The sequence below is a fragment of the Poecilia reticulata genome, linkage group LG10 (assembly GCF_000633615.1).
Source record: "Poecilia reticulata strain Guanapo linkage group LG10, Guppy_female_1.0+MT, whole genome shotgun sequence".
NCBI classification, from domain to species: domain Eukaryota; kingdom Metazoa; phylum Chordata; class Actinopteri; order Cyprinodontiformes; family Poeciliidae; genus Poecilia; species Poecilia reticulata.
The window spans coordinates 14,616,505-14,631,273 of NC_024340.1; the positions used below are offsets into that span (position 1 = coordinate 14,616,505).

Here is a 14,769-nt window from a genome sequence, read left to right on the forward strand (position 1 = left end):
GCGAGTACTTTTACTTTTAATACTTAAGTATTTTTAAAAGCCAGGACTTTTTTACTTTTACTTAAGTAAAATGTTAATGTGGTACTTTGACTTTTACTTAAGTACATTTTTGACTGTGTATTTGTACTTTTACTGAAGTAAATTTTTTGAGTACTTTCTCCACCACTGGTTGCCGCTCAGCTGCAGCTCCACCTACAACAAAACTCTCTGTACAAGAAATTTCAGTCTGGGTTTCGTTCTGCTCACAGTACTGAGACCGCTTTGCTGAGAGTTACTAATGATGTCCTCATGGCAGCTGATACTGGTTCTATTTCTCTCCTTGTCCTCCTTTACCTAACTGCAACCTTTGACACTGTGGACCATAATATCCTCCTACACCGTCTTCATGTGGAGGTCGGTCTCTGTGACACTGTTCTGGACTGGTTTAAATCTTTCCTCTCCAATCAGCTGGAATGTGTCAGCCTTGCCAAGGCCAAGTCCCAGGCAGTCTGTCTCAAGTGGTGTCCCACAAGGGTCAGTCCTGGGGCCCCTGCTATTTTCCCTTTACATGCTGCCTTTGGGTCAAATCATTAATCGACACATCTCCTTCCACTGCTATGCCGATGATATACAACTTTACATTAGAACTGGAGCATCATCACCACCATTTTCACTCACTGCCTTCACTACTTGCCTGGAAGAGATGAGGACATGCATGAATCGGAACTATCTTCAGTTAAACTGCTCCAAAACTGAGGCCATATTGATCGGAACACCTCACCAGGTTCAATCTTCAACTTTGACGACTATTTTCTTTTCTGGACAAGACATTCCCCTATCCACCACTGTTGCAAATCTTGGAGTAAGAATGGATTCTCATCTTACATTTGAAAATCACATTAAGCATCTGTTTAAAATCTGTTTTTTTCATCTTCGTAATATCTCCAAAATTCGTCCGTTTCTCTTTCTCTGATGCCGAGACTCTCGTCCATGCCTTTGTCTTCTCCAGGCTCGACTACTGCAACTCTCTGTTTGTTGGAATCCATAGAAACATCTTCAGAAGCTTCAACACATTCAAAATGGCGCATCCAGGATTCTATTGAGGGCCCGTAAATCTGACCATATTACACCTATTCTGCATGATCTTCACTGGCTTCCTGTCACCTACAGAATTCAGTAAATCGCCCTCATTACCCATCAGTGTTTAAACAGAACCTCACCGGATTATCTGAAGGACCTTCTCATTCCACATTCATCCACTAGATCTGTACAAATAATAAAGACTGCAACTTCCTCCACCTTCTTCGATCCAGATTAAGGACAATGGGAGATCGGGCATTCGTTGTGGTTGCCCCCCATTTCTGGAACTCTCTCCCTGACTATTTGAGAGCTCTGCAACCACTGGTTGATTTTAAAAGATGCTTAAAGACTTTTCTATTTAAGCAAGCCTATTCTGCCTCCACATGATTTTTATTATGTTGATTTTATCTATCATTTTAGTAGCACTGTGTAGCACTTTGAGATTTTTGCTAATGAAAAGTGCGGTACAAATTAAGTTTATTACTATTATGAGTTAATGCTTCAGCTTACTTAGATTTTAACCAATGTTTGATAACTGCAATGTTTTGGGGGAAGGTTTTCCTGTTAAAGGGAAGTCTTTTCTCTCCATTGTCACCACCAGCATCCTCAGCATGTCTATGGTGATGGATAATAGTTTTGAGCTCATGATTGAGAATTTAAGGCCTTGTCAATACCACATGCAATATGGACTGGGAAGATATAGAAGCCGAACAACAGTTTTTGTCAAGATGGAGATTCTGAAGACACCAGATGGCCTCAGACGGGCAGGAAATGTGGATATCAAGATGCACTGGAGTGTGAATCCAATGCCAGAAAATGGTTTTCTCATTCCGGTAGCCACTTCTCAAGGCTATGAAGTCATCGGATGAGTTTAAGGAAATTGGTAACAAATGAGTGCATTGAAAGGGTCAATCCATTCCACGTACAATGCTCCATGCAAGAGAAACATGGCAGGCCATTTGAAAGTTCTGATCTTGGGTACTAGAATGTACCCAAGAACAGAAAGAGAGCCAGACTTTAGAGTAAATGGCTTGGGTTTCCCTTCAGTCGATTTTGTGTGGAAATGAACCCGATTGACGGGAACCAAAGGGTTAGGGCTACCCTTTGGTCGGATTTGTGTTGAAACCTGACCAAAGGTTTTAACAAACAAAACCCTTTACCTGAGTGACGGGTAAAGGGTTTGGGTCACACTTCGGTGGGGTTTGACTGAAAATAAACTTGGCCGACGGGTAAAGGGTTAGCGTTGCCCTTCGGTGGGATTTGAGTGAAAACGAACCCATCCGATGGGTAAAGGTTTAGTTACCCTTCAGTCTGGTTTGAGTGAAAACAAACCCGACCGACGTGTAAAGGGTTTGGGTCACCCTTCGGTGGGATTTGAGTGAAACCAACCCAACCGACGGGCAAAGGTTAGTTACCCTTCAGTCGGGTTTGAGTGAAAATAAACTTGGCCGACGGGTAAAAGGTTAGAGTTGCCCTTCAGTGGGATTTGAGTGAAAATGAACCCAACCGATGGGTAAAGGTTAGTTACCCTTCAGTTGGGTTTGAGTGAAAATCAACTTAGCTGACGGGTAAAGGGTTTGGGTCGCCTTTCGGNAAAAAAAAAAAAAAAAAAAAAAAAAAAAAAAAACAGCATTTAATATGCTTGACTGTTTATTCAGGATTCAAAGTTTTAGTCTTAATTTTCTATAGAAACTATTGTGAGGGACTAAAAGTGATAATAAGAGGCATTTAAAAATTCAATAGTAGTGTTTGAAGCAATAAATCTGTCACTGCATGAAATAAACATTCTTCTAAAATAAAACCATTTCACTTTAAAACTGTTCATTCATAAATTCAGCTGTGCAGCCAAGTAAACACTACACTGCAAAAACAAACCTATACCAAGTAATTTTTGGTCTACCTTCTTGAAACAAGACAGAAATAACTTACAGTTTTTAAGTCAAAAGTTCATAATATTGATACAAATTGAATTAATTTTATTGGCTGATTATTTTTATTGTAATATTGACTTTTTTGTCAATATTAATGAATTATTTACTGAAAACGAGTTCCATTATATTGATGAAAAGCTAATTTTAAGTTACTTTAATCTTATTTGAAGTGTACTAAGATATTTGTACTATAAACTTGATCAAAAAAAGTTTATAATACAGATTTTGAGTTTTTGCAGTGTACGCTTAGTGATTATCCTATGCACAGCCAGCCCAAGGCAATGTGAGCTAAGAAACCACCAGGGGGCACCCAAGAGCATCATTTGATTTTATTTTGTAGTGATGCGTTGCACCGTTTGCACACTCTACTCATCTATTACAAATTTATTAAAGAAAAGATCTAATTTGTTAACTGTATATTGAGTATTTGTCTTCAGATGTTGATTTTAAACACATGAATTAAAAAACCACACATATATAGCACTCTGCATTTCAAAATGCAAATTATTTGAAGCATATTTGCTTGTTTGCTCCTGTAAGGTTAAAATCAATGGTATCCATAGTAACACTGCTACGATGTAAGCTGATTACAAATTACACCAGTAATTGTAGGTATTTTACATGCATAATGCAGGAATGATGAAGTGTGTTGTGTTGATATGTTGGAATTAAAACAATCTCAGGGCCCCAACAAAGCTGGAGCCGGCCCTGGTCTTATGGAAAAAGAATAATGTAAAAATACATGAAACAACAAAAATGGCTGAAATCATGTGATCAGTTTGGGCCGTTTGCAAACTTCAATTAGAGTTCATCTTTACTCTGAAAGCACGATTTGGTCTTATTGTCTTTTCCTGTTAATGACAAATAATGGAGTAATTACGTATCCTAAGTGCATTCATGATGCACATTACGATAAAATCTGAAAAACAACAAATTAGTGCAAATTACTGGCTGAGCTACAAATGAGCAGAAGGAAAGCATTTAGGAATAAAACTGTCAGTTTGCCTTCCTTACATTTTGATTTGAGCTGCAAATCATTTACTTCTCCTCAAAGTCGCCCACTTTGAACCTGACAGATAAAATAACTTAACTCATCAAGATGTTTAGCAGCTTAAAATGCAACTGCAGGGAATCTGAACTGTGTTAAAAGTACAGACTGAATTTATGAGTCGACAGCTGGCCGTGTGACGTTTCTACGTGTTAATTTGCATGAACAGCGGCTGACTTAGATCTTCATCACGAGGGACGAATTTCAATACCAGATGCAAAGTGTCACGCACAATATTGTCCTCTGAACAGGAAAAGTACACAAAGTAGACAAGAGGCTGTGATGGAGTCGAGCAGAGTCTAGTTTCACCTTTGACCCCTGAATCTGTCAACTCTGAAGAGTTGGAAACAAGTAAAAGGATGTCAAAACTTCAGAGCCTAAATAACATGTTTTAAAGTACATAACTCTTAAACTTAAAAACAGAAAAGTAGTTTGACCTTTAGATTTCATCTTAAGAGTTAACCTAAATTTAAAGTCCAAAAAACGTTTTCTAAAAACTATAAAGAATCATTCAGGTTTAACAAATAAAGGTTTTGTAATGGAATGCTTACATTGGAGTCACACAAATAACATTTATGTGGATCTGTTTATTTGGTCATTATTTTTGAAACTAAAGCCTTTTTTTACACATTTCCATAAATATTAACATGTTTCCACCCTATTTTTGCAAAGTTTGAACCTGTTCTTAAGTTGTACTTTTTTCAAAAGCTGAGGGAACATTTGCAGTTCTAAATGTTTATCTTTATTTAGGTGGAAAATGACTCTTTGGATTGTAAAAGTTGCAGACTCTGTTCTAGAAAACTGGTCTGAAATCGCTTTTATTGCTTTTAGGAATATTTCAAAGTTTAAATTATGAGATTTATGAACTCCACCGGCTCAAGCAAACAGGCTTTTGGTTGACTGCTACTCTTATTTTAAAGTATATTCTAGTTTACATAGTTGTGTTGTTGTGAAGCACTTTGCATTTTTAATGTCAGTGATGGACGCTATGCAAATAAATCATACTTAGTTAAATATAATGCTGCTTTCAACTCACCAATTCTTGGTGTAATAAACAGTTTGTGAAATTAAAAATTTGGATACTGAAGTTCTAGTTTAAATTTTTAAATTATAAATGTTTATTTTGCAGATTGGTGTGACTTTAAGATAAAGTCCATATTTTACGCATTAAGAGCCAATTTGATTACTGTGGAAGAGAAACTGGTGCAACACAAACACAGCTGATATGAATGCATGACATATTTCCTGCATGATCCATTACTGCCGTGATCTCTGCGGAGGGAGTGGTTTTTATCTTCTTCCTGCTTCCAATCCCCTCTCACTGCATGTAACATGATCTGCAGCTGTGAACTGTCCTACCTGGCTGTGTCAAGTCAAAACAGAGGTGAGGGCAAAGCGGGCTGAAATCAGGCTTCAGAAATCTGCTTTAATCCTCCCTGGCTGAAACTGCTGAGTGCATAGTTTTCTCTGCTTCACCTTGCTGAAGGGATTTCTTTACATGCGGACATTGAGAAGTCAGCGGGATGTTCTGCTCGAGGTTCCTCACATCAGTCTGTTCAAACGACTCTTTCTCGACATATTCCTGGAAACAAAACAGAGATTAGGAAGTTGAGAAACCGGAAATTTTGAGAATGAGCAACCTGTTGGCAACCCTCAAAAGAATTTAGAAACTAACTTTAACTGACTCATTGGCGTTTTTCACCTGTGGGGGTTGATTTTGAGTTTCAAAACCAACTATTATGTGATTTACAAACTCAATTCACCCTCATATAAACAAGTTATTAACTTTAATATGGTTGGAAGCAGCTTTTTTTAAATAACAAAAACAACGTGCCGACCTCAGGCGGATGCTCTTTGGGTTCTTCATCAGTTTGGGTGCTGCTCTCTCGCCCATTGTTTCCAAACAGCAGCCGCGTTGGAACGCAGAGGAGGAAACATATAACGTACTGCGTGACTGTGCGACCGCAGTCTGAAAAATACCAAACCAGGCCGAGGCTCACAGCGATGGAAAGACGCCACAGATACATCTTCTTCCCTCACAGCAGGCTCCTTCCGCCGGCGTGGCTGACTTTGAGTCGATAAGAGTTGGATGAAGTAGCAGCTAGTTTGTTTACTACCATCTTTAAAGCTCCGCAGCGACGAAGAAGAAGGAAACGACAAAGACGCTGTTTGGCTTCGTGAACGCAATCGGACAGCGGAAAACGAGAAACTTTATCAAGCTGGTTAAAGCGGAGCTGTGATTGGCTGCGGGGAGTCCTCCCGAGTCAAGCGTAGACGGTGAAAGCGCGACATCTAGTGGACGCACTGTTACGTTACAGAGAGAAGATGCTGATAAATAAGTAGTTTATTGCACCAAAATGTATCTCAAATTTATTTTTATGTTTCAGATTGCAACTACAAATTCAAAAATACTTTATTGATCCCAAATGGAAGTTAATACAAATGTAAATATTTTTATAAATATTTTTTATTTATTTAGGGAAAACTGGCTACAAAACCCAACAATTATCTTTGTGTGTTTTTAATGATTCAGATTACATTTCAAATTCTCACAGTAAATATAAAATGCAATTTCAACCCAACCTGGTCCCATAATAATCTTTATTTTCTACATATGTTGAAATTTGCTTTCAGATTCACATGGTAAAAATAAAGAATATTTTAAATAATTACACAATGGACAAAATATGAGTAATGTTAAATTGTTAATCAACATTATTGTGTTTGGTATTAAGGATTTTTTTCAAATATTCTTGGTTGCAGGGGATGCAGAAATTGAATTCGGACACAGATTTTGTTTTGTTTACCCTGCTACAAATCTCCCAGCATTCTTTGCTCTGCCTCGATGATCTTATTGGCCATGCTGACAATTCTGGATAGTCCCAAGTGAATGTTAAAAGTTGAAACACTTTCAATAATCAGCAATGCATCAACTGGTTTCACAAGGTCAGGGGTCAAGTTTGAGTCACTGGAGCAGAAATTAGCCAGAGTCCAGGTGAGAAAATCTGTCTTCAACTGAGCCTTCAACTCTTCAACTCTTCCTCGGGGAAGAGTGTGAGGAGTCTGTCTCCTTCAAGATCACAGTCTTGTCAAATTTAATTTCCTTAATTTACGTGGCCAAAGCCTAATTTACAGAGTTGAAGGATGAAAACTCCCACGCAGGACGTCTGAATTAAACTTTTAGTTAAGCTCATAATGATTTAACGATTTAATTATTGTGGGCTCTTTAAGGCTCTCCCTTAGAGATAGGGTGAGAAGCTCGGTCATCCGGGAGGGACTCARAGTAGAGCCGCTGCTCCTCCACRTCGAGAGGAGCCAGTTGAGGTGGCTCGGGCATCTGGTCAGGATGCCTCCTGGACGCCTCCCTGGTGAGGTGTTCCGGGCACGCCCCACCGGGAGGAGGCCTCGGGGAAGACCCAGGACACGCTGGAGGGACTATGTCTCTCAGCTGGCCTGGGAACGCCTTGGGGTTCCCCTGGAGGAGCCGGAAGAAGTGGCTGGGGAGAGGGAATCTGGGCCTCCCTTCTGAAGCTGCTGCCCCCGCGACCTGTCCCCGGATAAGCGGCAGAAAATGGATGGATGGATGGATTATTGTGAAAGTCTTGAGGAAACAATGACCTTAACTGCACTGAGATTTTTCAAATTTTAATAACTGGATCTTCTTAGTTATTCATCTTCAAATAAATAACAAGTCATTGTGAGTAGTTTAAAAAGGGAATAAAAAACCAGTTTTACTACTCCCCCATATTTATACCGACCGACAAATGACTAATCTCCAAGCGCACCTTGAAATATCGCCAGCAGATCAACTTTCTCAGCAGATTTTGGCTCACCCCCAACTACAACCTGCAGCTATAAGCTCTGAAGACATGCTAGCCTGGAAACCATTTACGTATAACATTACAGTAGGTTGACTTCAGTTCTATTTTTCTGGCAACGTTCTTTGTAGTCAGGGAATGAGGAAAATGGGCCAATAATTAAGTTCATAACAATTTACTTTATATAGCACCAGTTCACAACACATATAATGTCAAGACACTTTACAAAATGAAACATACAGAGAAATTTGAAGTACTCAAGTTGATCCTAATTATCCAAAAATCCCAGTCAAGTTCAGTTCATTATTCAAATTGATGAAAAAGTTTTTCTATCTAAGGAAAACCATCAAGTTTCTTTGCTCCTGTAGCTACAGTGGAGAGTCGCTTGCATTGTGTTGTTGACTTTGCCCCAGTTCCTCATACTGAGCATGCATTTAGCAACAGTAGAAAGGAGAAACTCTTCTTTAACAGGAAGAAACCACCATCAGAACCAGAACCTGGCTCAATGAACGGCCAGTACTGACTGGGGTTTGAGAAGACAAATCCAGGAGTAGATTCCATGTTAAAGAAAATTACAAAGGTCAATGGCAGCAGTAGCTCCTTTAGCAGCTTCAACTAGGAGAGAAAGTCAGATAAACAGATGAACTCTGAGCCAGTTTTCAAGTATATCAAATAAAAAAACAACAACATGCAGTTTGTTACAGTAAAAACTCAAGAATATCATCAATAGAACAAGAAAACAAAGTTGTTAGGTGGTTAGTTGGCTGATTAGTTGGTTGGTTAGATGGCTGGCTGGCTGGCTGGTTGGTTGGTTGGTTGGTTGGTTGGTTGGTTGGTTGGTTGGTTGGTTGGTTGGTTGGTTGGTTGGTTGGCAAACAGACAAACAAACAGATATGGACAAACTGGAATGTGTCACACCAATTAAGACTTGATCCATCTTATTGCTGTTCATTTGATCCCTACAGCAAGTTTGACCTTTTCTAAGAGACAATATTATAATCGACTGTATCAAAGGCAGCACTAAGATCTAAAAAAAACAAGTACAATTGCAAATTCAAAACATATGAATTGGTCCCCTACAAACATATCTAGCTCAGGTATTTAAGTCCTTCCATGTTGCCCACGAACATTGAAGAGACCAAAATCAACTCAGATTACTTTCTTAATCTCATCGTACAAGACGAGCACAATGGCACTGCAAAAGCCTCTGATCATATTGGACCAGGCTCCTTTGAAGAAGGCCTTTCTGCCTTCATCACGTGCGATCTTCCTCCAGCAGTCCAGGGTGCCGGTGTACATAATATCAGCTGAGGAGAAGATAGAAAAGGTCTCAATCATGACCACAAATAGAGATTTTAAGCTATAAAGGTATTATGTTGGAGTTATTACCTCCTTTGCGTCCAGACTGCATCATCATACGACGACGGACGGTATCAAAGGGGTAGGACACAAAAGCAGCAATGGCTGTGGTCTGAGCGATCATGAAGCTCACAACAACGTGTGTGTTCTCAGGATCTGGCAGCATGCCTGAAAGAGATGCATCAGTTCAAAAGGCTAATCTAGTTTCCTAAAGTTCAGGAGCTCATTGGGGGAAGAAAATTTGTAGACTCACCCTTTGCTGTGTCGTAGACGCCAAAGTAGGCTGCTCTGTAGATGATAATGCCCTGCACTGAGACGTTGAAGCCCTGATACAGACCTTTGAGGCCATCAGACGTGAAGATCTTCATCAAGCAGTCACCCAGGCCCTTGAACTCGCGTTCCTGCCCTGCTTTGCCCACGTCGGCAGCGAGACGCGTCCTGGCAAAGTCGAGTGGGTAGACAAAACAGAGCGACGTGGCCCCCGCTGCGCCGCCGGACGCCAGGTTACCTGCAAAGTATCTCCAGAACTGCGTGTGCTTGTCTACGCCGTCCAGGAAAATCTTCTTGTACTTGTCCTTGAAAGCAAAGTTGAGGGCTTGTGTGGGAAAGTATCTGATGACATTGGCTAAGTTGCCTCTCCAGAAGGAAAGGAAGCCCTGCTCTTTGGGGATGCGGACAACGCAGTCCACGATGCCTTTGTACTGCTTGTCGGCTGTGATCTGTTTGCTGGTGTGTTGTATCTGTAAAGCAGAAAATGGAGTTCATGTCTTACATTATTCTGTTTTTCCCCCATATTTGAATGCATGTGCAGGACCAACTTGAAGGATTATATAATATCTCTGCATACGTAACACCTGATTTGTAAACTGCTTTAGGTGTTTGTATCTGTCAAACATGATTTGTAAGCTACTGTTTCGTGTTCAAATGCACCCAAAAATTTCAAGAAATACATTTATGAGTAAAATATATTTTACTCATAATTGTAATTTACAACGAACATTAAAATACTCCATGCAACAAATTTCACACAAATAGCCAAGTACACACAGACAAAACAACATCTACGCACAGATCAGCTTAAAGCTGCATAAATGGTTCGGGCGACTCATTTGAGTCACCCGAACCTGCTGAACCTGCTGAAACAATGGGTTCAGGAGGTTGCTGAACCCAACCTGCACCATCGGTGCATTTAAATGCACCATCGGTTCGAACATGGTGCATTTAAATGCTGTTGGAAAGCTGGTCATTTGAGCTTTCTCCTGAGTCGTTATTTCCTTCTATACTTGTGCTGAAATGGCAAATACTTTTGTACATGTAAAAAAGAAGAAGAGTATCTCCCCGTTTTAAGCCACATAGACCTAGACTTGCATTTAAATACGCTAAAATTACATATAACCATGTATGTACTGGTTTAGGGCACTCAATCCGAGAGACAAGAAGACGGTAATGGCAGTCCATGTGGTATAACTAAGTGTTGTTGAGATATTTTTATTCTATTTTTTCATGGAAAAACATGTTTACAACTTCGGTAAAAGTAGAGGGAAAATATAACGCTAGACCCCAAAGGAGAATTAAAATACCCAACTTTCCAGCAGCATTTAAACGCACCATTCTCCGAGTCTTCTCGGAAGCGTGAAATGAACACCATGCAGTTGTAATCTGATCTGTGTGTGTAAACGAGTGTCCAAGTGTACCTGGCGAGTTGTGCACACGTAATTAACACATTGTGTGTGTCAAATTTGAGTGTTTATAATTTTTAATTGTGCGTGTGTAATTTCTTTTGGTATGTTCAACACTGAACATTTGCACAAAAGACATTTTTTACAGTTTACAAATAATGTTTTACACATACATGTTCCTTTTTAAATGCAATAATAAGTCATCAAAAAATATACAATCTTATAGTACAGTTTTATTATTATCTGGTAACTAGCTGTATTTGTTTTGTAATTAGTTATATTTTTAATTGAACACCAGTTTCTTCCATCAAAAAGTATAAACTTGCTGTCCCTTTTCTCTCTATACTCCACTTTATCTGCCTTGACGGTAATATTATCTCAGAAAAGAAATGAATGAAGTCCAGCACAGCAGAAAGGTCACTATTTTTAAATAAAAGTAAAATGTCCCTAATAACACAAGCACAGTTACAAAGAAGCACAAACATATTTACATCACAAACTCTCCACTTTTCATTTTGAAGCCACTTTATAAAAATATATAAAGCATCAGAAACATTTATTTGTTTCAGTTTTACATTTGTTGTCCACTTGATGGCATTGTAGACCAAGAGATTCATTAATCATGAAGCATCAATGCACTTTTTTTTGTAATCTTTCACCACGTCAGGTAAGAAAAACGCCTACCTGGAGGAGAAGTTTCACTCTCTCAATGGGAGCTACGGCTGTCTCGGTGATGGCAGCGGCGAGGCCGCCGGCCAGGAAGTCCTTGGCAAAGGAGAAAACTTCATTCGTCATCTTCATGTGTTTCCGTAAGGATTGCAGGTGGAGCTGTAATGGGCAAACTAACACCTCTGCCAACGCCTCGGGAAGGAAAATTGCTATTGGCTCTCTGAAAGTAGCTTAGAAACCCCTGGATGACGTCATCATCTAAATTAATTAGCTTCTTTTTTGCTGTTGTTGTGATCCACGCTAAAGGAGAGAGTAACAAAAACACACTCTAAATATGCTTTGAACAATAAATTAACGTTGTGGAATAATTTAAATGCTTTGATACGTTTCCTGTCCCACATTTTCTAAATTTTAAGTTTATATTTACACCCAGGTCAGAAGCATCTTTGCGCATGCGTGATTCATTTCCAACGTGGACACAGAATGTTGTTCAGTTCAGTTCAATTTAAATTTATTTAATCAAGAACAGCACATTAAACAATGCTACATGATAAAAAACAGACCAACTGTTGTTTAGTGAATAGGTTTTCTACCTATAGGCTAATTTGCGAACTCATTAATTTGTTGGACCCTTATTAAAAGATAGTAATAAAATGTAGATCTGAGAAAGCTAATTCTCATCTATATGTAGGTCAGTATAAATCAGTCTTCACGTTTTAGCTTTTGTTTTAGAAATTGTTTGGTCTTGAAATGTAAAACTCTAAGATCTTTTTACATTTTTATTCCTGAAGGTGGGATCTCTGTGTGCAGGTGAGGTTTCTGCATCAGGTTACTGTGGGACTAACCACCTGTCAGAGCTCGGGGAAGTGGGAGGGGCTCAAGGCAGCGTGGGAATTCTGGCTCTTTCTAGAGAACCGGCTCTTTTGGCTCGGATCACTAAAAAGATAAGGATTTTTCGGCTCCAAAGCGGCTTTTCAGATTTTTTGTATTCCTTACTTTATTATCCAAAACAACAACAACAACAACAACAACAACAACAACAACAACAACAACAACAACAACGTAATATTGTGTGCAAAATAAATAAGATCAAGTCGAAGGGAATGACTATATTCCACAGCTCTTCTTCTGGGTCATATGTGAATTTTGAGTTTTAAAATAACTTATGAGTTTGTTATTTCGCTTTTAATGTTTAAATTTACACATTTACCTTCAGAAAATTAAAAACAGGAGCTTTTAATTAAAAAATCTTCACATTTTGTCAGAAACTTGTGCTTGTCTTGAATCACCAATCAGAAAACACGTTTCTGCTACATGACTCTGAAAGGACTGGAGGGATTATTTATATCCTCAAGAGGGCGACCTGAACAGTCTTATTCTTAAAACATAACATGAAAGAGGATCAAACCCAACCATAGTTGTTGTTTTAGTATAATGTAGAAAATATGTGACATCAGCTACACAGAGACAATTTATGGGCTGTGTAATAAGAAATATGTGTCTAGTTGGAAGAAAATCATATGTGCTTGAAATATAATCTACAAAATAAAAAAAACTTGCAACATTTTAACACTAATTGTGGTTTTTGATGGTATAAAAGTAAAATAAATAAGCTCTTTGCTTGCTTAGCTCTGTATTGTTGAATGGACTGACAAACTGCTGTGATTTTTTTCCCCTCCATGTATGGGAAGCACTGTGCTGCCATGACGTTGTGACATAATTCAGGCTAGCAGCTGACATTATGCAACAGTCCAGCTGACAGAAAGTTCTTAGGGGGGTAGCCTCACTGAAGTAATGTCTTGCATGTTAATACACAATCCGATCACTGTTGTTCATGCGACTACTGCACATAATCAGTTCAGCTTTGCTGCTATTTTAAGTTGATGTTAAAAAAGAAACACGTCAGAGAAATTTGAAAAGTGGAGGAAGATTCTGTTTTTATTTTGTAATTTCACAACTTTCTTTTAAGTAAATGTTCATAGTTAAGTAAGGGGCTTGAAAGATAATGAATATGATTTTCTGACAGGAAAGTGGACCTGACTGGTGATTTTGCTGAAGGCCGAGCTTCTCTGTTTCTGTAGAGATCTCAGCTGAAGTTGGTAATAATCTCTGCAGAGTTCTTGATTCTGACCAAAAAAATAAAGTTCAGTTAGTTCAGAAACAAGAACGACAAGAAGTTCATGATTTACATTTAAATTAAATCCAAGCCAAACATTTAATTAAGATCTGTTGACTTTTATTTGTAATCAAAGATCTATGTATTTTACAAAACTTTATTGTACTTATTTAAATAAGCAATTTATGTTTAAAAAGCTGTAGGTCGTGCTATTGAGAGACGTGTAAAAAAATCAGGTCTCTCTGTACACAAGCAGGCATGTAAGGAACATCAGAAAGCTTATGCCTTTTCTCTTAAGGAAGCGCAGTCTAAGTATTATTCCAACATCAACATCTGTCAGGGAAATTCTAAACAGCTTTTCTCTACAATAAACCATCTCCTTAATCCCATTCAACAAACTTATGCTGAGGATTCGACTCAAAAATGCAACCTGTTTCTCTCACTCTTCAAAAACAAAGTTAACTCTATTAGGTCTCAGCTCCATAGCCTTCCTGATCTTCGGCTGGCATCTACCCTGGCACATCATGGGTCCCTGAGCTGCTTTGACGATGTTGCTCAGAGTGAAGTGGAGACTATCCTCAAGAAAATGAAGCCTTCATCTTGTGCCTTGAATCCCTTCCCCGCATCACTCATAAAATTTAATCATGCTGCAATAAGTCCATTAATCGCACAAATAATAAACAAATCACTGAAATCTGGTCATGTGTCATTGCCTCTCAAAACGGCTATCATTAAACCTCTTCTAAAGAAATCTACCTTGGATCCAGATATTCTTTCCAATTACCGTCCAATCTCTTACTCTCCTTTTCTGTCAAAAGTGCTGGAAAAGGCTGTTGCCGCCAGTGGTGGGAAGTAACGAAGTACAAGTACTTCGTTACTTGTTACAGTAACGAAGTACAAGTACAAGTACTTCGTTACTGTACTAAAGTACAGTTTTCTTGTATCTGTACTTTACTTAAGTAGATTTAATAATGGGGACTTTCTACTTTTACTTCACTACATTTTACAGTAAGTATCTGTACTTTCTACTTCACTACATTTCTACAAAAGTGTCGCGTTACTCGTTACATCCAAGTCGCGTTGCTCTTTT

The 14,769-nt window shown here is 38.8% G+C and overlaps 2 protein-coding genes across 2 annotated transcripts in view; both read right to left on the reverse strand.

Annotated features, from left to right (window-relative positions):
* Positions 1–6,351, reverse strand: part of LOC103471641 (uncharacterized) — a 34,314-nt gene extending 27,963 nt beyond the window's left edge. Inside the window, exons 1-2 of the mRNA XM_008420792.2 lie at positions 5,877–6,351; positions 5,515–5,620 (exon numbers count right to left, since the gene is read on the reverse strand). Coding sequence (XP_008419014.2) covers positions 5,515–5,620; positions 5,877–6,065 — 295 coding nt within the window. The 5' untranslated portion in view covers positions 6,066–6,351. The remainder of the gene's footprint in view (positions 1–5,514; positions 5,621–5,876) is intronic.
* Positions 6,352–8,990: 2,639 nt separating this feature from the next.
* On the reverse strand, positions 8,991–11,704 carry LOC103471640 (ADP/ATP translocase 3). The gene is made up of 4 exons (XM_008420790.2): positions 11,579–11,704; positions 9,469–9,955; positions 9,246–9,383; positions 8,991–9,163 (listed from the first exon to the last, which is right to left on the reverse strand). Exons 1-4 carry the CDS (start codon positions 11,693–11,695, stop codon positions 9,006–9,008), a joined length of 900 nt encoding a protein of 299 aa, XP_008419012.1. The 5' UTR covers positions 11,696–11,704; the 3' UTR covers positions 8,991–9,005.
* Between the last annotated feature and the right edge of the window lie 3,065 nt (positions 11,705–14,769).